This window comes from Schistocerca cancellata, chromosome 1 (genome assembly GCF_023864275.1).
Source record: "Schistocerca cancellata isolate TAMUIC-IGC-003103 chromosome 1, iqSchCanc2.1, whole genome shotgun sequence".
Taxonomy (NCBI): Eukaryota; Metazoa; Arthropoda; class Insecta; order Orthoptera; family Acrididae; genus Schistocerca; species Schistocerca cancellata.
The window spans coordinates 812265263-812289099 of NC_064626.1; the positions used below are offsets into that span (position 1 = coordinate 812265263).

At 40.2% G+C, this 23837-nt stretch overlaps 1 protein-coding gene across 4 annotated transcripts in view; it reads right to left on the reverse strand.

Moving 5' to 3' along the window:
• Positions 1-23837, reverse strand: part of LOC126188099 (G-protein-signaling modulator 2) — a 163547-nt gene that overhangs the window by 62447 nt on the left and 77263 nt on the right. For all 4 annotated transcript variants that reach the window (XR_007537822.1, XM_049929577.1, XM_049929566.1 and 1 more), the window contains exons 10-11: positions 22921-23046; positions 18303-18531 (exon numbers count right to left, since the gene is read on the reverse strand). Coding sequence is in view for 3 of the 4 variants with exons in the window: in XM_049929577.1 (XP_049785534.1) it covers positions 18303-18531; positions 22921-23046 (355 nt within the window). In the remaining variant the exon portion in view is untranslated. The remainder of the gene's footprint in view (positions 1-18302; positions 18532-22920; positions 23047-23837) is intronic.

Consider the following 23837-nt stretch of genomic DNA (forward strand, 5'->3'; position numbering starts at 1 on the left):
AAATTCAACTGTCCCTGCACAACATTCAAAAACCTGTTCAATGCAGTGCCATGGTATGTCAACAGACTCAAATGGAATACTGTTTTCATGTACATGGTTGCTCCCCACTCCACAAATAATTCCTTGAAAAACAGCCAGCTAACCTGTATCCTGGTAAAGGAAGCCTCTGAAATGTCAATTATTTAAGTGGTGATCCGGTACACCAATAACATCAGTCAACATCTGTAAGCAGTTCACTAGCTTTATCTCTAATACCTCATATATTTTCATGAAATATGCTAAATCCTTCACTACTTCCATACCTGACCCTGTTTGAAGGTGAGTCCTTTGTTAGGGGGACTTCCTTTAAGCAGAGGTACTTATCAGCTGACTTCAGTCTAAAAAAGGTTCAACTCTAACACCAACTACTACAGAAATTTTTCCATGGGTGATCCCACCTCAACCTACTACACTGTCACCCGTAAGCTTTGCCAGCCTCCCCTTCCCATACCTATTGAGGTGCAGACCATGCCTAGTGGAACCTGATCTACTGATAGAGTCAACTAGCATCAATGCAATGTGAGATACGACCTCTGCCATTGGCACCTTCTCCAGCCCCATGTTAACATGCGTAACAGCAGAATTAAGATGAGACCAATCACGACGCTGAAACAGTTGCACAAAGTGCACATTAGTGCCACCAGTTTGAGTAGCTATCTGTACCTGGTCACCACCTACATCATACTCCTCGTTCCTATCAAGACTATTCCCAGCTTCACCCACTATCACAACCTGATCCTCTTTCGTAAAATTCCTACATAACTGCCCAATGTTAACAGTCACCTGATCCAACCCTACGATAGGCTTCACAATCCTGGTGACTCCCCAACACTTCCTGCAACTGCTGGCCCACACCTCTGCCATGCGAACTTCTTAGCAGCAGAGCCTTCTTCTTTCTGTTAGAATCTGAACTGACTTGGGCTCCCTAAATGCTTACGACTGCTGCATGTTTCCTAATCCTACAACTACAAGAGGCTCCTCTTCACTACACTCTGACAGTCAGTCAAATCTATCGGTTATACACAATGTACAACTGTCTGAATATCCCTTCCTCCTAGCTGCCTTCTTACCAACTGACATTTCCCATTCCCCTGCCCTCTTTATCCTATCTAGTTCCTCCTTTGCCTTTTGTAACTGCACCTGAAGTGCACAGATCTTATGTTCCTGCTCCTGTATCAATTTATTTCTGCTACATATTCTGCATATCCAGGAGAGCATCTTGCTAGAATGCGCACTGGCTTTCCCACTGAATTCCCCCAATGAAAATACTTTGAATGAATCTCACACTGTAACTCACTACTCACAAAACTACAACAAAGCCCACACTCCTCACTCAGGGTAAAATGTTAACAGTTACCGAAAAAACTAAATGTCTATCTCACCTAAATTCAATTACTACAGTAGCACTATTTAAAGAATTAATGATAGTGATCTCAAATTTCGCTCTCTACTAAGAAAGCAAGTACTTTTACTAGTACTACTAAATCAAAATTAATACTAATACCACAAAAACGTCACACAATTTCTGACCTAAAACAAAAAATTCAAGCACCACTGCTCAGACCATTGCCAGCTCTTTCCAGACCCACAGTGACCGCATTCTAGAGTGAGGCAGGGGGAGTGGGGGTGGGCTGAGGTGAGGGATGGAGAAAGGTGGGGAGCCATCTGTGGGCTAGCTAGGGGTGCAGGTAGAGGGGGCAGGTGGCATATGGCTGGGAAAGTGATTTCAATGAGTAGGGTGTGAGACAACACACAACTAGCCGATGTGGAGACTCAAATTGGGCGGGGGTACTGGAGCGGGTGTATGTGCGCACACACACACACACACACACACACACACACACACACACACACACATGCACGCGCGCACGCGGCTATCTGGATCCTCCAAACCATCACCACCTTTTCTGAGCTGTGCAGGTACGAGCTAACCTTACAGCACATCCTTCACTCTCATAACCTTCCTGGCCGATACCTAAGGTAACTTGGTCCCCCTCCACCCAATAGTTAGTGTGCGTGCGTGCGCGCGCGCATGCATGCACGCACGCACACTAACTATTGGGTGGAGGGGGACCAAGTTACCTTAGGTATCGGCCAGGAAGGTTATGAGAGTGAAGGATGTGCTGTAAGGTTAGCTCGTACCTGCACAGCTCAGAAAAGGTGGTGATGGTTTGGAGGATCCAGATAGCCGCAGCTGTGTGCCCTGCTACTCCTGATAACAGCATAATACATTTCTAGCAACTCAAAATTGTCCCTCCTTTATATATCACTAAGGATCGGCCTGTTCTTGTGTCCTTTTTATCTCTTACGTGTGACAATAAATCAGGGTTGCCACAAGCTTCTCAAAGTGAAATATCCTGATATTTCCCTGTTTTCCATACAAGTTTTAGCATTTTCCCCAATAAATTTTGAGATGCCAAGTGTATGTGATGGTGTAAGTTGACAAAAAATAAATAAATAAAATAAAATAAAAAATTTATGTACTTCTGTATTTATCCCCCATTCAGCAAAAATCTTAAGTACTAACATCAACATATCTTGTAATGAACTGCTTTTAGATGGAAAAAGCAAGCGAAATGGTATATTTGTTTCATTAAGACCACTGTTGTTATTTTATTTCAATAAAACAAAACCCATTTGGTAAAAAAAACAACCCACACACCATTTCCTTGGAGTTGCAAGACAGATTTACAATACCTTCACTGATTTCAGAAATAGCCTCAATCGTCCATTCTTTCTAATATATAAATTATTTTTAAAGAGCCAAAATGTATTAAAATAACTAAAAAACAATCGCCCGTGGCCTCTGACCTGCTAAGGAGCAGAGTGGCCCTGGGTCCTTGGATAAACCACGAAAATCTGCCACAAACAAACAGACCCAGCCTGCAGGCAGATCGGTGAGACTAGATCCGTCGAGCAGGACCTGCACATTAGGGGGAACCGATGGGCCTCAGATCGGCAGGCCTGATCCGTTAAGAAGTACCTGCAGAAATGGCTCGCAGTTTTGGCCCGTCATGGAAGTCCACAAATGTGGACTTCACGTGTCACAGACACCTTGTTGATGAAATGAGACCATATTTAGATCAATCTATGAACAGATAACTTGTGCAAGTACTCTGAGAATCAATACTAATGAGGATAGGTAGCAACTCACCAGAAAGATGATCACTTAGCCAAGACTAGATTATCTCACTCTCACAACTAAATTTTCAGCCATAGCATTTTCCAGAAAATGAGAGCTCATACACAGATTTATGCAATCACTCAGACAACTCATGCACACATGACACAACTCATGTACACATGACAACTCGTGCACACAAGACCACCATCTCCAGCCGCTGCGTCAACAATCTCTGAGAATCAGATCCAAACAAATGGTTCCTCACGCCTCCCTGCCTCTTGTCAGCAGCTGCTAGACTAGTAGCAAGAAGTGGTGGCAGCACTGACTGCAAGCTGACAGGAATGGTAGGAAGAAGAGAAGTAGTAACAATGAGGGTGTAGGAAGCAGAACATGCACTCAACTGTGCCCAGCCAGCTGTAATGCATGACATCTCAGTAAACAAACCATTTCACCTACTGAGACAAAAACAAGACTTTTCCAGTGCTTTTTAAATTTTCCCTAATATTTCCCTGAGATGTTTGAAAATCCCTGATATTTCCCTGATTTTCAGTACTTGTAGGAACCCTGTAAATCACACATGATCAAATTTATTTTGCGTGCGCAATGATGTGTGTGTGTGTGTGTGTGTTTTGGGGTTTATGGGCGCTCAACATCGAGGTCATCAGCGCCCTGACACACATTAAAAGGAACGAATGGGGAGAGACCTAATAAAACTGAAAAACACATTCAAAGAAAGCAGGAAAAGAGGGAAAATACGACATAAGAAAGTAAAACCTAAGGGAAGGGAAAACATAGCAACAAGAATGACACAGGAAAGTGTCATTGGCTGGCCACTTACATAAAAGATGGGCGAGCTTGTCACACAGTGAGCAAATTAAAATCCTCTCCCTAAAATCTTTGTAAAAACATTTGACAAGGCACAGAACTTTAAAACTTTAACCACATTTGTCCGAGTGTTGCCTAAAAGAGTTGGCAGGTCCGCTGGCAAATCAGCCGAGGCCTGCTGGTCAGAAAATAAAACGCAATCCAGTAAAATGTGGCTCACAGTGACCTGGACGCCGCAAGCACCACACAATGGAGGGCCTTCTCGCCGGAGCAGGAAGCCATGCATCATAGGGCTGTGGCCTATTCAAAGCCGAGTGAGGAGAACCTCGTCCCGTCGATGGGGCTGAAAGGAAGTACACCACACACGCGTTGTGGGCTTGACTAGACGGAGCTTATTGTCAGTCACTTCCAGCCACTCATCCTCCCACCGACGCATGACCCGTGAGCTCAACAGCGAGGTGAGTGCGTGCAACGGGATAGCACACTGAGATACGTGTGGATCAAGACACGCCTCCTTGGCTGCGAGATCTGCCCTTTCATTCCAAGCAATGCCGACATGCCCCGGAATCCAGCAGAAAGCTACAACCTTCCCCAGTCGCTGTAGTCGGAGGAGGGCATCCTGGATGGTCTGGACTACTTTATCCGCCGGATACAAATGGTGCAATGATTGAAGGGCACTGAGTGAATCGGAACAGACAAGAAATTTAAGAGAGGAAGAAAGTCTCATCGGCTCCAGTGCCCGCAAGATCGCAGACAATTCTGCATCAAAGACAGTAAAAGTCTGAGGCAGGCGGACTTTGAGGACACGATCCGGAGAAACAACTGAGCAACCCACGGAATCCCCTTGTTTCGACCCATCCGTAAAAACAGCTACATAGTAGTGGTGCGCAGATAAAATAGCAGAAAATGCTGCATTAAAAACAGTGGCAGGAGTGCAATCTCTCTTGTACTGCAATAAATCTAAAATCACACGTGGCCTCTTCAGTAACCAGGGTGGCAGGCGGTTAAAACCCAGGATTTGGGGTTGTACAGACTCCACACTGAGGGACTCAAGCACACGGTGCACTCTGATCCCAAACGGCAACGTAGCCCGGGGACGGCGGGAAAAAAGGCGATCCAGAGGTGGAGCGCAATGATGTATCGTGCATGTAATCCTATATAATCCAGTCAAAATACTACCTTTGCCCCCAACCCAATTCCTTTCATTCCTTACACCCACCAACATTATTCATCTGCCCCTACAACCACCTGACATCTTTACTCACTGCTTCTAATGCAAACTTCTTTCCCCAGGGCTATCCCCCCCCCCCCCCTCCCTCCACAGTGGGCCCCTGATAATTTATCTGGATCAATTAAGAAAAGTTTCCCTATCACTGCCAAAACCCTGTCCCATACCCTGTTCCTTAAATGCTATCTAAGCCATGAAACCCTCCTCCCAATAGCCTAACCATAAAAATCCTTAATCTGGGTCCCAACCCTCCTTCTACATTGAACTCCATTTTTTAGATTCCGCCATACCTTTCCTTCACAAACATGGTTCCACAAAAACACATCTCCATGCCACAGGCATTCCTTAACCACCTCCACTCCTTCCACAAAATAATGTTCCTATGCAATCCCCACTATCTACATCTCATCATCCTGACACTCCAACATTATATCCACCACACCCACAATTTATCCAACATGCTGACTTCCTGCTCCCATCTTGGGGCACCACTATCCAACTCTCTTCCTACCCACAGTGTACCTCATCATCAACCTCTCATCATTCAGACTCTGCTAGTTGACCTTTTCTGCCCACCATGTCCTCCAAAACACCTTACCAACACTCCATGAAATCCAGAGTTGAAACAGTTCCAGAACACTGTTGTTACCTCTCCACCAAAATCCTCAGTCCCACAGAAATTTCAGTCCTATCCAAGGACCTCACATTAAGCTCTACTCCCAGGTTTAACCTTGTTGAACTTTGGAGACATCTACTCTCCTTCTCCCACTCCCTACAGTGGAAACACTTCTTTGCCACCAACTCCTCCAATCAAAGCCAATCTGAACCCTGCCTGTCCCAATCCATACAACCAATCAGCTGTGAACCTCCCCACTCTCACCTAATTATACCCTGGTCACCTTCCAGGAAAACCTAATTTCTGACATGACCTTACCATTCTTCCCCAGATCCCTCCCTAATAACCACCACCTTTCAACAGAAGAAAGGACTGCCATACACAACCAAAAAACAGATCCTGACCTGATCATTCTCCCAGCAGACAAAGTTCCACTAACATTGTGATGAACCAGAATGACTACCTGGCAGAGGAACTCCACCTACAAGCTTTGCCAAAGTGACCCCATGCCAGAAGTTCAACATAACCTCCAATCCCTGCTGAAATCCTCAGGCCCTTCCCAGAACCTCTTCCCTGACACCATCTCCATACTCACTCCACACCCACGTTCTACATACTCCCTGAACACCACACACCTAAAAACCCTGGGGTCCTCATTGTGGCTGTTTACTGTGTCCCTGTGCCCCCACTGAAAGAATCTAGGCCCCTGTTGATCAACTTCTAAATCCTAAACATCTGGTCTGGTTCAGGTTTATTGATGACATGTTTATAACCTGGACCCAAGGCCAGGACATCTTGTCCTCACTCCTCAACAATCTCAACACCTTCTGTCCCATCCACTTCACCTGGTCCTCCTCGGCCAACTGTGCCATCTTCCTAGATGTTGATCTCCTCCCCTCAGATGGCTCCATCCACATCTTGGTCCACATCAAACCCACCAGTCGCCAAAATTTGACAGCTGCCAACCTTCCACACCAAAAAATCCCTCCCATACAGCCTGGCCATCTGATGTAGATGCATCTACAATGATGAGAACTGCCTCGCCCAGTTTACTGATGGCCTTTGCAGACAGGCAATACCCTCCAGACCTAATTCACAAACAGATATCCCATGCTATCTCCTCACACACACCTTATCCCCACAGCCAGCCCAAGAACCAACCATACAGAAGCACCCCCTTGTCACCCAATACCACCCCGGTCTCAAACAACTGAACCACGTCCTTTGTCTGGGCTTTGGTTGTCTATTATCATGCCCTGGAATGAGGGACATCCTACCCAAGATACCTCCAACCCTCCCACAGTAGTGGTGTTTCGCCACTCACCTGACCTCCACAACATCCTAGTCCATCCCTATGCCACTCTCACCCCCAATTCCCTGTCACAGGGATCACACCCCTGCGGAAGACCAAGATGCAAGAAGCAAGATCTGCTCAATCCACCCACCCAACATCATCTATTCCAGTCCCATCACAAGTTTATCCCACCCCCATCAGAGGCCAGGTCCACTTGTGAAAGTAGCCATGTTACATACCAGCTCTGCTGCAACCAGTACACAGTGTTCTTCATTGGTATGACAAACAACTAACTGTCAATTAGAATGAACAGCCATCACCAATCTGTTACCAAAAATGAGGTGGACCAAGTGCCACAACAGGAAGCAGGGCACAACATGTGAGATTTCAGTGGCTGCTTCAAATCTGTGCCACCTGGATCCTCGCTTCAACCACCGGATTTTCTGAGCTGCGCAGATGGGAGTTATCCTTACAGCACATCTTTTGTTCCTGTGACCTTCCTGGCCGAAATCTAATGCAAATCGCTAGCCCAGTCCCCACCCCCACCCAATGGTGTGTGTGTGTGTGTGTGTGTGTGTGTGTGTGTGTGTGTGTGTGTGTGTGTGCGCATGTTTTCCCTACAAACTTGAGAAAGGAAATGCATTCTGAAAGCTAGCAAAGCTCTGTAATTTCTTTTTGTGTGCCTGTTGAAGAAGCAGTGCTTCTGCCTTTAGGTGAGTCGCTTCCCTTTATTCCTAAATAGCACATGATGATTTGTTTTACGCTTTTTCACAAAACTTTTCTGATTGTATTAAATCCTTTCAAGATCAGATTTTCACAATAAAATCTTTGAAATTTTTGCAAGGTAGTATATAGCAACTTGTCAAACATGGGGAGGGGAGGGGAGGGTGGGCTGTCTTTGTACAACTAAGAGGCTAGCTATGTCCTCACATCAATTCCACATATGGGGTGCAATGGTGTGAAGATATTCCATTATCAATGCAATTCAGATGCAAAGGTAGTTGGAGTAACAAACAAAACATATTATTCTGCAACAAGTGACTGGTGACTGATGTTTCCTTGTTTCCTGACATCAAAACACTCAGAAAACAAGTCTCCCCCCCCCCCCCCCCCCCTCAACCTATGAAATATCGTTGATAGAGTTTGGGCTCACCCTGTATTTTGTGTCGTAACCGATTCAAATTCAGAAGCACACTTCGATGTCAATTCAGAAAAAAATTGGTTTGTTAAGTAAAATCATTTTTATACTATGTATGTTTACTACCAACTGAACATATGACCATATTTGGCATGTCAATGTTGCTCGGTCCTAAATTCAAGAGCACGCACTATCAAGATGCTTTAGCAAGTTCAATGGCAATCAAAACCATCAAGGATCTGCTTGCCACTGTTGAAAAGACTGTCAGTAAGGATAACCAAACTTTGCTATGTTACAGTAAAAACAGAGAAACCTACTTTTATTCAGAGAGTGGATTTCATAAAACAGCCCAAGAAAACAATAATTTGCATACCGGAACAGAAACAGACCTACCAGCACAGTCCAGATATTGTCTGAAAGACTATCTTTTAAATCTTAAAGAAGACCCATTAGATGTATGGAACCACATCATTGGTACTACCTATCCAATGGTACTTAAAATTGCAGTCAAATATTTGAGCTATAGAGTGACAGTGTCAGCTTCTGAAAGACTGTTCTTAAAATTAGGATAAGCTCTCAGACAACAATGCAACACACTGAAGGGAAAAATTACTCTCAATTTTTTTTTCCAACCGGTATAATATGTTGTGGGATATGTAATGATAATTGTAGCTGTATTTATTTATTCCTTAATATGACATGCGATGCATTTGTTTATTGCTTTTGATGTCATCCTATAAATTAATCATTTAACCTCAAATTTAAAACCATTGATGTTTTAGAGGTTGACTATTATCAGCCATTGTTGTTTAGACACTGGCGACAAAATTGAAATCCTAGCCAATGACAGTAATTCTTTTATTCCTCTCATTGTCAATAAATTTAGTGATGTTGACCATATGCTGTTGTATTCGAAGACGAGGATGTTAACAGCTATCACCTTCAACATCTGCACTGTGGGAATGGGTACAACTCTGAGTAGGTAGGAGTCAATACCTACTCACATGACCACATTAGTTTCAACAATGTCGAAGGTTACAGTTTACTTTTTCAAGTTATAAGTAATTACATTTTATGTTTACTTTTGCAGGTGGTAGTTATCTTTGGCATAATGCTTTAGTTAATGGTCAATGAATGTGAAGATTTGACTGTTTATCACTGCTGTCCTACTTACTACAAAAACTTACGTGATAAGAATGTATCTGCTTGATGCATCATTTCCAAAGCAAATTAAACAACAATAGCTTTTTATTTGCTTCCAATATCTGTCACAGCTAGGATAATAATCATTTCTTTGTGGCGACTAGTTTCAGGTCATCATGTACATTTTCAAGCCATAGCCCATAAAAGATTTTATAGTGTTAACAAATGCAAAAATTACATTGTACTACCACAAGTGTATGTATAAGTTTAACATAACATAAAACAATATAAAATTTTTCTTCTGTGCAATCCATCATTTTACACACCTTAAATCTAAGTGTAATCATACAGTCCACCAATGTACAAATGAAAACCAAAATTATAAATCATTTCATGAATACCAATTGTTAAACTTCATCTGGATGTATAATATGGTTTACATCCAATCAAATGCAGCAAATTGAAATGCTACACTACGCTAGTTGCCTTGTAACCTCCGCAGAGGCCACTAGTAGTGATACGCAACAACCTCATACATAACTGAAATGTTACTTGCATTTTTTAGACAATGGTATTAGACCACTTAACAGCACACACCTTCATTACACTGTTACACTTACTTATAATCATTTCAACATTTTTACATACATAATTATAATACATCACACATTATAATAAAACCAAAGCAGTACTACAATACAGCACACCCAAAACCAACATCTATCAGTCTCGACTGACAGCCACATGCAATTTTCTTATTTTTCTTTTCTCCTCCCTCCTCTCTCTCAAATGTTACATTCAGTTACCACAATTATTCATCCTCGAACAGCATTGTGCGCTACGATCAGATAACATTACAAATTTTAAAATCTTACAACATTCCCAGCAATAGGTAAAGTCCTCATATTTACCATATTGTAAGTGAATTACTGATATTTAGATAAGTCCTGCCTGTAGCATATTCCATATGTGGGCTGAGCAGATAAATGACATGTGGTACCATACCGTGTTACACATTAAGCTACCAGTATTATACTCGTACCAATCAAATAATATTATTACCCCACATAAATAAAATATTTCTTTATAAAACATGAGCACTACCACCATTGGTTATCATATTTGCTTATACATCTACCACTGGCCCTTTACCTACACCTGCATTTATCGTGCATCTCTCATGCAGCACGAAGTCCCAAGTGACTGGAAAAAGGTGCAGGTGACTCCAGTATATAAGAAAGGTAAAAGAGCAGACCCACAAAATTACAGACCAATATCCCTAACTTCTCTTTGCTGCACAGTCCTTGAACATGCTCTCTGTCTGAATATGATAAAACTTTCTCGAGACTAAGAAGCTTATGTCCACGAATCAGCACGGTCTTAGAAAGCATCGCTAATGCGAAACTCAGATTGCCCTTTTCTCACAAGATAAACTGAGAACCACAGATGAAGGGCAACAGGCAGATTCCATATTTCTAGATTTCTGGAAAGCATTTGACATAGTACCCCAATGTAGGCTATTAACGAAGATACAAGCATATGGAACAAGTTCACAGACATGTGAGTGGATGGAACACTTCTTAAAAAATGGAACTCAGTATGTTATCCTCAACAGCGAGTGTTCGTCACAGACAAGCTTATCGTCTGAAGTGCCCCAGGAAAGTGTGATAGGACCACTGTCATTCTCTATATACATATATGATTTGGTGCACAGAGTGGGCAGATACCTGTGGTTGTTTGCTGATGATGCTGTGATGTACAGTAAGGCATCGAAGTTGAGTGACTGTAGGAAGATACAAGACAACTTAAGACAAAAATTCCAGTTGGTGTGATGAATGGCAGCAAGCCCTAAATGTGGAAAACTGTAAATTAATGCAGATGAGTAGTAAGAACAAACCTTAAATGTTCAGATACAGTATTAGTAGTGCCCTGCTTGACACATTCAAGTCATTTAAAACGTCTGGGCGTAACATTGCAAAGCAATATGAGATGGAACAAGCATATGAAAACTGTGGTAGGGAAGGCAAATGTTCCCTTTATTGGGAGAATTTTAAGAAACATTGGTTCACCTATAAAGGAGGCTACATATAGGATGCTGGTGGAACCTATTCTTGAGTGCTGCTCGAGTGTTTGGGACCAGCATGTCAGATTGAAGGAAGACATCGAAGCAATTCAGAGGCAGGCTGCTAGATTTGTTATTGTAGGTTTGAACAACATGTAAGTGTTACAGAGATGCTTCGGGAACTCAAATGGGGATCGCTGGAGGGAAGGTAACATTCTTTTCGAGAAACTCTATTGAGAAAATTTAGACAACCGGCATTTGAAGCTGACTGGCAAACAATTCTACTGCCACAAACATATATTGTGCATAAAGGCCAAGAAGATAAGGTACGAGAAATTAGGGTTCTTGTGGTGGTGTACAGACAGTCGTTTTTCCCTCAATCTACTTACGAGTGGAACAGGAGGGGAAATAACAAGTAGTGGTACAAGGTACCCTCTGCCATGTGCCATACAGTAACCTGCAGAGTACCTACGCAAATGCAGATGTAGATCTGGCGTATCAGCCCCATACTTGCTGATTATTTTTATACAGTTACTAAAACACTGTCTTATGTATGCATTAGCTTTTATGCAATTACTGGAGAAGAAAGAAGTGGTGATAGAGCCTGAAGCATAAAATGTGTTGTAACTGGAAGTATCAATTTGAGAGGGAGCATAAAAAGACTAAATGTTGTCACCAAATAGATAAAGAGAAACTGTGAAAAGAAAGCAAAATCACGTCAAGAAACAGATATAAATTTCCATCATCATTTGGTAGGGAAATTAATCTCACTCTAGAAAGTAAATCAGTGGAAGTGAAAGACTGCATAAACATTCCATTACTTTAAGATTCTGCTACATCCAAATTGCTAGAAGAAAAACTTCTTGAAAAATGGTACAGAGGAAAAAATGAGAATCTTCTTCTTCTTTTTCTTTCACCTTTTACTCCTGTTTTCTATATGTCAGCATTGTTATGTGGGTCCTGACAAAGTTAGTGACAGGGGGTGGTGGGATTCCCTTCCTGACGCTATCACTCACCCAGGACATAAGCTGTCTGCTTGGGTTTAAAGTAAATCTCATGTTCAAGTGTGAGATAAGTCTCATGTTCAAGTGTGAGAATGTCTTCAAACTCTGAAAATGGCTGAATGATATACGGCTGAAATATTAGAAGAAGAAGTGGCATTTATGTGGCTGCATGCCTGAAACTTAATGGAGCAGTCATTGTGCCACGAAGACACATTTGCATGGCCTATATTTGAGGTAGGACATGGGTAAAAGCCTGGTATTTACCTAGTTCGATGGGCAAAACTACCTACAAACCACATCCAGCCTAGCAGGCTCCCTAGCCCTTGTTAATGTGAAACTCGGATTCTATCTGGAGCTTCTTACCTCCCCAATCCCAAAAGTGGTGCATTAATGTACTCAGCTATCTGAGTAGGTAAGGATGAGACAGAGTGTATAAAACAAGCAATCAGTCTGCAGCAGAGGGGGAAAAGAAACTTTGTACCTGTGGGAAGTGGCCAGAATGATGACAGGGTGTGTACGTGGACAAGGAAAAAAAATTCCCGGATTTTTCCCGGATTTCCTAGTTAAAAATACACTTTCTCCCAGGTGACAGTATATTTTCCCTTATCAATCCTTTGGATGGTTATGGTTTTATACACGGGCGTGCAATTTCCTGGCACTTTAGAAAACTAAACTCAGGGAAAAAGACACGCTTTGGAAATATCTTTGATGTGCAGCAACATGTACATTGCATATTTTCGTATTACGAAATTACGAAAGCATACATTGGAATTCCACCAGACACCGCATGTTACTTTCCGAATCATCGAAATCGAGATTTTGATGCACTTTTGTAAGTAGCTCGTAGCTCATGTGACGTGATCTCGCCAGCCGATGACAGCGGATATTCAAAGCATAGGACACGTGATGTAGTCAGCCAACAGCACTGTTATGTAGCACAAACACACAAACAGGGAAAGCTAATACTTTAAATTAATATATATAGTGTTGCTACAAGAAAAGCAAGATTTCACATATAATATTGGTCTCAAGCTGCAAGAGAAGCTAAGCTTTAGCATATACTGTTGATCTTTCTTGCGTGTGTTACACTTCAAGATACCTTACACAAATGTGCCAGTAAAATTTTTAATAATGACATAAATGTCTGATCTTCAGGGTTCAAAATTCTTCTAAATGGCTCGTCATCAACGAGTTGATTTTTAAATGAGAGTCAAATGCTCAGTGATTTAATAAATTCATGGTACATTCTTGCACATAGTTCAACTTATGTAAAAGGGTATTTACTTTGAAAGTAATGATTTTCAAACCACTATTCGCAATATTTTCCCGCGACCTGTTAGAAATAGGTTCGTTTCAGCAGTTGCCAGAGAGCGCAGATAACAGACAACACCACGCTTGGGTACCTATCATGACGTAGGAAGCTCGTATGTACGTACGTGTAAAACATTGAAAGATCATACATTATGTCACAAATGAAACAAGACATCAGAGGACACTGAAAGAGCATCAGAATTTTGTGAACCATATTAAAATGGGCGCATTTGAAGTGCATACTTAAAGGGCACATTTGTATGTCCAGATTCCCAATGAAGTAGACCTCCACCTGATATTAAGCTTTTCAGTGTGGTTTTCGGGATGTAAATTTTCTTGGAGCAGCAGTACTGCATTATATCATGTTTGGTTCTTTATTATGGCATAATGCCATATGTGCTAGAAAATGAAAACGTGCACTTGAAATGCAGCAAACAGTTGAAACTAGCCAGTACTGTGGAATTAAACATTTTGTTTCAAATAAATTGACTGCCTCTGCGGAAAAGGTTAACAAAAGTCAAATTCCTTTAGCAAACAGACAAAAATAACTTCATTGTTCCGCAAGGTGATTAATGCTTGACTGTCAGAAAGATGGAAATAAAATAAAAGCTGAAACTAATGACATATTTCAGCATTCCGTAATTATGTGAATGTGTTTTAATTCACTTGATAGCTCCTGGGCACAGATATCCGTTTTGTTTTCATTTGACGTGAGAGTAAACGAAGAGGAAACAGCAGAATCACTAAATGTAAACACGGGTCATGTGGAGACTACCCACTAGAACTTAGTCTGCTCTGTGCATCAGCCCTGGATCTACGACATTTGCGAACCGAGTCAATACAAAAAAAAAAATCGAATTTTCAAAATATGTTCATCTTGTAGCGCACATCTTTCTGAAAAGTTTGAAACATAAAACATGTATTCGAGGAAATGTAAGACATATGATTTGATCTTAAGTATGCCAAAGTGCAGTGCCACGCCTCTTCATAAGGTATTTTTCTACCGCACGTCCAAACTATATTCAGCAGAGTGGAAACTGAAATGTCCTGTGGTGCCTCTCCTGCTCCCAGTCGGTCGGTTTGAGAGCCTGCCTCTCTTTAAAAAAAAATTAGCAGTTAATAGCGGATGGGATTATCTGTAATCGAGAGAACAAGAACTCTTCAGAAAATCTGAACTCTTTATTTCCTATTAGTTAATAACTTGCTGTTTTGTGTGACATAAAATTAAACATAGGATATATAAAACCAATACTGACAAGAGGTAAGCAAGAAATTACACATTTCTTCAAACCTTAGCTCCTAGCATTTTTTCTCTCTAAGCTTGCTACAGCTTTACATGGCATGCTTTCCTTTCTGCGAAAGAATCTATTACCTCATCAAAGTTCGTCAAACGTTTTGCTACATGAAAAATTGAAATGTCCTTATCTAATACTGAAGAAGCTGTTAATACAAATAATACCCAAGACTGGTGTGGTTTCTTGATCTGATTACATCTATTTTGTCACTGTCTGCTAGATAAAACAAAATAGGCCTTTCTAATATGGCAGCAATTTTATAACACACCAAATAAACGAGACTGTTTTGGCACAAATGGCCATTTTTATAACACGACAGAATATAATCCAATTAATACTAATATCAAATGCCTATTAGGCCTACCACAAGCAAAAAGCTTATGTTAGGAAATAGTTTCACATTTCATTCATACACAACAGCTTCTCAAGCATGAGATCGAAAAGTAGTATTATGAAATTTTTATATAAATTTGGAATAGTCTTATTCTTCCATAATTTGTGTGATGTTCCCGTTTCTTCTCCTTCCTCGTTCTAACAATCTTGTCGTCACCAATTCTGTAGCTATTGCTACCACTGTCAAAATGTGTTCGCCGATTAACTTCACTAACGCTGCCAGAATCACAAGTTTAGTTATACCACGATTATTTTCCGGTTAGGCGTTATTGCGTGTTCGAACAACACTTTTCCGCACTACTTCCAGAATAGAACTTACGTGGCTGCTAGCCGGGGACTGTACTACTGGACTTACTAGTGTAGCGATCTGGCCAAAAATTTTCTGTCAAAATTTCATTTTCTTGGATACACTGAGAAGATAATGCATAATCTTTCTCACCTGTTATTCCTGTCAGTTGTTTATTTCCGTTCTGGTAGTCTGAATCTATGGATTTCACTAGTGATTATAACAATTCTGATCATTCGCAAACCCAATCAACCACATAATCAGACGGCGATTGGCATCCATCCGTTCGGCTTTACTCCCTCAGTTATAGCCCCGTCCTCTTTCGTCTGCGGAAAGTTCATTTCTAGATGTGACGAGGATTCTCCTGACAGAGGGATCGTGTACACTATGCATGGATTCAAAAGTCAACTTATGATTCATTCAGAAATCAACTTAAAATGTGTTCAAAAACCAACAGGCAAGCTTTTCAAAACTGTATAAGTAATCAATAGGCAAATGTGCACAGGTTGCTAGGTGCTTTGTGAAACAAGTTTTTTTTTCCTAGAGAATATGAATTTGGTGCCCCCTTTTCCCGGTAGCATCTAGCTGCTTGCTGCGACAGTTTGCACAGCCAACAGCCACATTCCTGTTGCCAGAAGCGGGAGAATCTACTACTCAAATGTGATGTAACTGTGCATGCGCATGAGCCCGCGCATAACTGCTAAAACAAATCGAATGTAAACAGTTGTGACTTCACGCTCATTGGAGGCAATTTGTTGTTATGAAGCACTGCATAGTCTCCCTAAAGCCTTTGACATACTTTCAATTGGCAGATGCTTGCATGAGCACTGTGTGTCGTTTTTGTATATGGCGCATTTCCTTTGCAATTTAAGTTATTTTCGTTTTATTCTCTCATTTATGTTTTATTGTTGAGGTATTATTCTGCAGTAGCGGGATACAGTAATACCCTTTGTTAGAGTATCGGTTCTTACCAGTCAAAATTACAAAAATTCAACTGAAAATTAAACCAATGAAAAATTTCCGGAATACTCAAAATATCCCAGGTTTTTCCCTATTTTCTCCCTGATGAAAAAATTCTCAGGTTTTTCCCGGATCTCCCGGGTCGTATACACCCGTTGTCCTGGGTCATATACACCCTGGATAATGACCACAATCAAGAGAGAGAGAGGGAGGGGGAGGGAGGGAGGGAGGGAGGGAGGGAGGGAGGGAGGGGGTGAAGAATTCAAGACTGTTAGGCTAATAAAACAAGCACAAAAGTGGTAATGGCAGTGTCAAACAGGAAAACGATACAGTAATAAATTGATGAAGAACATTATGGTTTTTAAAGAGAAAGGGGAACAAGATATGTAATTCAATTTTTGGCAACTATAAGAGAGTGATGAATAGACAAAAACAAAGAATAAAGTCCAGACAGAGAGAGTAGAAGTGGTAACAAATAACAGCCTTCCTGGCAGCAAGTGATACAAGGTGGTCACTATCCTATCCTACTCAGTATATACTTTGACAAGACCTATAACAAAAAAACTTTAAGTGTATTAAATTTGCTATGGATGTGGCGAGTTTAACTGCAGTTGAATAACAACGAACACCTGACCATAAGATCTGAATTCAACTTGTGAAGAGTATGGAATGAAAATTAATAAGGAAGGAAGGAAGATTAGGGTTTAACATCCCATCAACACTGAGGTCATCACAGATGTAGCACAAGCTCGGAATGCTTCAAGGATGGGGAACGAAATCAGCTGTGCCCTTTCAAAGAAACAACCGTGGCATTTGACTGTAGCAAATCAGCGAAATCGCGGAAAAGCTAAATTGGGATGGCTGTACAAACATTTGAAACACAGTACTCCCAAATGTGAGTCTAGTGTGCTAATCATTGTGCCATCTCACTCAGTATAATTTGGACAGAGTTAACAAAAAGGGAAGTACTAAATAGGTTGGTGAAAGTGGACAAAAATTGCATTAGATGACAAGGAGAAAGAAAAATGGCTAGAACATTCCCACATCAGAAGCAGCTCATTAACAGGCACACTAGCAAGAATGATGAAAGGAAAAAAGAAGGCAAGAGAGAAATATACAGAATATTAAAGTGAAACTGAAAAATAGTTGTTTAATGACAATAGGTAGTACAGAAGACAGCAAGAGAAGGATAGCCAATTTTATTTTAACCCCTACAAAGGTGACAAAACATTAAATTGCATTTTCAGTTAAATAGAAACAATATAACATTGCAAAAGTAATTACCTGAATGACCACATGTAATGAATATAATCAAGAAACCTGCAATAAGATGTGAAAGCTGAATCATACGAGTAAACAATATGAAGTTACTTTGCAAGCACACGAATGAAGTTTGGTGAATTTTTGTTACAAATCAGTATATTTGATCCAAGATAGAAGACATTTTAATAATTATGTATGTATTATTTGTATGTTCTATGCTGTCTACAAAACCACAAAAGATACTTTTTCAGCTCACTATGCTATTCTGAGTTCCTGAACGAAATAACACTTGAAAAATGTATTTCTAAAGAAAATACCAACCTGCATTTGAAACAGCATTTTCCTTGTTTGATGTAATGGCAGCATTATTCAGAGGGACTGGTCTATTTCCCGTAGCGCAACTTAATAGATTGTTAGGAGTAAGATTGTTGTTATGATTATTCTCCTTGTTGTCAGCAACACTGAGCGAACACCGCTGGTCATCCATTCTTTTTGATTGGAAACGAGAAAGTAGATCAAAAAATGATTCCTCGTCTTCCATATGCTCTGTCTGTGCAAAAGAGGAAAAAAGAAAAAAAAAAACTATTTCAAGTTGTATATAATCATGAAAACAACAATATTGAACCACTACCCTAAACGAGCTTTAAAAGTAGAAACTTTAAAAAAGTGATTTGTAGACAAGTACTCCAAACAGCATGAAAGATAAAGGCAAATAGCCTTTCTGATTAAGTAAAATTCTACTTACATAGGAAAAAAAATTACCCTAGTATTTCCTTCTCTCTTGCCTTAATTCTGCTAATTAATCTTTAATGACAAGGAGTTTATGAATTTTGTATTGTCATCTAACTGATCTATCACATTATATTTCATTCCTCCTCTCCCTCCTTATCTTCCTTATACCAAGAATCCACACGTAATGTACATGGGGTAATTACCATTTTAGAGAATATGGAGGAATTTTGATTTGGAGGCAGTATAGCAACACTTTTATGTATCTGAGGTCTGACAGTATACCATGATGATCATACCACCATATGCATATCCAGTACAAATGACGTAACTACTACACTAAATTACAAAATTATACACAGATAAACTTTATACTTCAATAAGGAGCTGGAATGGCTAAGCTACTGACAACAAGCTTTATCCATAACAATCAAGTGCCCCCTCCCCCCTCCTTGCCCCTTCCACTGTTATTTGAAGATGTTGCAAAATTTAACCAGAGAACTGACTGATCACCAACTGGCTGGGGTGCTTGCAAACCATTCTTCAACTGTAGGGTTGGTAATCTCTACAGCTCTCCAATGACACAGATTATTCTCCTCAATGTATGTATTTTGCTAGTTTTGCTAGTTGGTTGTTAAGAACAATGAATCTCCTGAAAAAGAGCATTTCACACTGACGAACAAATATTCTGGATTGTGCATATCTTCGAAACCACTCCTGTCATCCATAACAAGACCCCAGTTTGCTTATCCATTGAATTTGTACATCAGTGAGAAGCACTCTTGAAATCGGTCATTTTGTTTTCACAATGGCATGTCAACAGTCAGGATTTATTTCCAGTTGTTTTTTTCTCTTGCTGCAATTACTCCTAGATCTAAAGCACAAGTAACTTCTGTGCAATTGTGCACTGACTGACCCAAATACTCTTTTAATTTTCATTTCTCTCTCTCTCTTGTCGCCAATTCCTCAAATATCATAAGAGGTGATAGCAGTTAAAGGGTATATTTTGAAGTACGAAGTGAGTTTCAAACACCCTCTTAGAATCCAGACAGACTTTTTCAAGGACGCAATTGCATCCCAGTCATAAAATTGATTTAGTACCAAAGAATGCAGTATGTAAGAATTTGTGTCACGCATTCCACATATCAATGTCCATGTATCATTCTAAAACTGATCTTTCTTCTGAACACAGCAGTGCACACTGTAGTGGTGATATAACTAAATTCGTATTGTGAAACCTTGGTGTTTCACAATCCTCTAGTTTTACTCTAGTGGAACCAATATTCAGCTTTCTTCCTCAGTACTGTTAAGATAAAATACAGACTTGCATTTCCCCTGGGTAGTGCTCTTAGCTCACTGTATGCTGGTAGTCTCCTCAGAGCTTCACTGACCTTTTGTCAGCCTTTTCAACACTGTTTCATTATAAATTTTGGGCAGGCAGGCACCAATATGCAAGATGTAAAGCAATCAACATAGCACACTGGCCTGGGTTAACATGTTTTTTTCCTGATTTCTCACTGACTCTCCTTCCTTTGGAATATTACCAAGGCATACAGTGTTTTCTTAATGACATTCAGTTGGTGTCCCTAGTGTTATAGGAGAGCTTAAGCACATTTTTTACACTTAACCAAGGGTCATGTTTCATTGAAATCCCCATAAACAGTGGCAGTAATTAGTTTCTTTCTTTCTCTCAACTGATTTCCCTTTTTTTTTTTTGCCATCTTTGATATGCTGGATTAGGTTCAGCATCTGGCTACCTTGCAAACTTTCAGAGCTAAATTCGGTGTACTTTGGAATAAAATTTTCAAACATCATCTTGTTTAAAGTTGCAAAGAGATGGCTCAGCAAAGACAATGGATGAAAGGATTCTTCCTCCAATTTAATAAGGGATTTCACCAGTGCTTTTGAGGACAGCTCAATTCAATTTCCTACTTCTGATAAAGGAACTGGCTAACCCAAAAAATAAAATTTCTCTTGCTGTTGATCCCACACACTACTTCAGGTGGTTCTAGGAATCAGTACAAGATGTTAGCAAGATGTGTGTTTAGAAGCATCAGTTTGAACTCTGAGATGCAATGATCAGGGCTTGCAGTTGATTTGACAGGCAATATAGTGGTATCATATGCTAAGAACAGAGAATATTTTAAAGCAGCATCTAATTTTACACTAAAATAAAGGATGAGTTCTTGGGGTCATCAGTATAGATTTATTCATACATGAAACACAGTTGTTATATACATGTAAGTTGCTGTCGCACGGGAAGGGAAAGAAATGTTTTTGAGAGAAAAAGAAAGGAAAAGAGCCATATGCACATATTCTGTCTCTGTCATTTTCCTTTTACAAAATTAGACATGGAGTGAATTTATACAAAAACAGTAAGCTGTCACTCTGAGAAGTAACATTATTCTACATTTTACATCAACTTCTTTTTATATCTTTACAGGACATAGAGGTAGAAAAACAAGACTATTATCAATGTTAAATGTAATCACAATTGGGAATAAGGACAACCATTAGCTGTAGAATGGAATGATGACAATGAAAATTTGTACTGGACTGGGACTCAAACCCGGATTTCCTATTTATGTGAGCAGTCACCTTACAATCTGGCTGTCCATGTATGACGACAGACAGACCCAAACTTACATAAGTCATCAACCAAGCATCCTTAACCTGTACTCATACATCCATATGTATATTCCCATTACAGGTCAGGCATTGTACTTGAAAGTCGCTTGCCTGGTATCGACAGAGAAATATGATACTGCAATGCCTGTGTTATTCAAATTATGATAAAAGTTACTTTAGATATGCATGCAAAGTTCATTTGGACATGAAAGCATTTCCAAAGGAACTTTGCCTCATAATCAGAATAACACAGGCACTCCAGTACTGTATTTCTCTGCTGACACTGGGCAAGCAACATTCAAGTACAACGTCTGATCTGTATGGGAATGTACATAATGATGTAAGAGTATAGGTCATAGACATATGGCTGACAACATATGGAAGTTTGGGTCTGTCTGTGAGGCATACACACCTGCATGCATGTCCAAAGGAACTTTACATCTTAATCAGAATAACACAGGCACAGCAATATCATATTATCAATGTGGAACATAATGAGTAAAATAGTCTTGTGTAGGTAATTTCCATGTAACAATTAAATTTTATACTTTCTAAGCAAATTATTGTTGGAGTAACTAAAGATGTGGAATCTACTCATCAAGCAGCAGCAGAACATACAGATAAAATAAAGTTATAATTAGGCAAGCTTTTGGAGCCAGGGGTTTCACCTTTAGGCAGAAGGCCTGATGGGGAAGGAAGAGGGGTGAAGGAAAAGGACTGGAGAGGTCTAGGAAAAGGGGTAGATTTAGGAAAGTCACCCTGAATCGCGAGTCAGGGGGACTTACCACATGGGATTTTGTCAAAAATTGATTCATTTCATTGTTATAAAGAATGTCAGTGATATTTGAAGATTTTTTTTTTTAAAGAAAAATGCAAGACCATTTTCCATGCGTAATAAATTCAAAAGGAATATATTTATTATTTATGAGAGTGATCAAGAGCTGTCATATTGTTTTCAGATAATCAAACAGATAACTCGAACAAAATCTTCACATTTTTGAATCAACGAGAAGCGCTGTCAGTACCTAGAAGTAAATCACTCAAAGAGTGAAGTACAAACATCTGTGGTGCATAGCATGATCAACATTGTTGGCATTTAGCATCTTTGCACCCAAGAATACTTTCTCATGTGGTGTTATCACCTAATATGCGGTACACTGTTTTGCCCCTTTATCAGGCAGTATACCACATTAGAGGCTAAACTCTGCACAGAACACATATTAGGAGGAACATCATCATCAGTGGATGCAATCAAATAAATTAGAAGACTGGATAAATGGAGACTCGAGCATCAGTGTCCCATCACTCTAGTTGAAGAACTGCTATTAATCTGCCTTTTCCAATCTATAACATTCTGAACAACTTTGCTCCTATAGAGAATTCCTGAACATCCACAATCTGATGGAGCAAACAAAAATGCAGTGAAATCGAGTGTTGTAAACGCTAATAAATTTGGGGTTTAAGTAATGTAATCAGAATTATAATTTATGTAATTTTTTAAAGGAAAGAAAGAAAGGCAAATAAAAGGTACAGTACATAAATAACCGATCTCATCTCTCGTATAGCCAGGATGGATCTTTACCTTTGTTTCATCAGCTGGGGCAGTGGCAGCAGCAGTAGCAGCTGATTGCTGACATTCTTGTGCAGCTGTTTCAGATTGGTTGTTTGACAAGTCCCCATTAGGTTTCTGTTTGTTTTCAGGTGTTAACTGAAAAATAATTTGTAATTGCAAATGTACCAATATCTGACATACAGTTTGCATCCAACACCAGTTTGTACTTTCAAAAATCTACAAATTACTAATATAATTTTGAAGATAAAAAATATTAATAATACTTCAGTAGCACAAACTACTGCAATCAATCCACATCTGCTAAGGTCACATGATAATGTTATGGCAATCTGTAATGTAATCATTGCAATATTAATTTTCCCTCATACTGTGGAAACCAATTTTAGTTCGGAAGACACTTACTTTTGACATTAAACAGAAACACTTAAGTTCACTAAAATGAAACTTTCATTCTTCAGTGCTCTGAATTTTCTTGACAGTTTAATACCGTTTTAATAAGATTCAAACCTGGACCATAACCTTTCATGGCCAACTTCACACATACCATTTTCCAGATGTCAACATCTAACTGTGTATGTTACATCTAAAATGAAATCCTTATGGCACAGTCCATGAAGCAGTGAAAGACAAGCACATCGTGTTGGGCAGCATGCTCAGCAACTGAGTTGACCAGCTATGTCTTGACCACAGTTCGGCAATGGCCATTCATGTGGATGGAGAGCTTGTTAGTGGCCCTGCCCACATAGAATGTTGCACAGTAGTTGCAGCCAGGTTGGTAGACGACCACATAGCCACTTTCACATGTGGTCCTACCTTTGATGGGATAGGAGAAACTTGTGCCAGGACTGGCGTAGGTGGTAATGGAGGATGTATGGCACAGGTCTTTCATCTAGGTCTATCGCAGGGATATGAACCTCCCCCTTAAG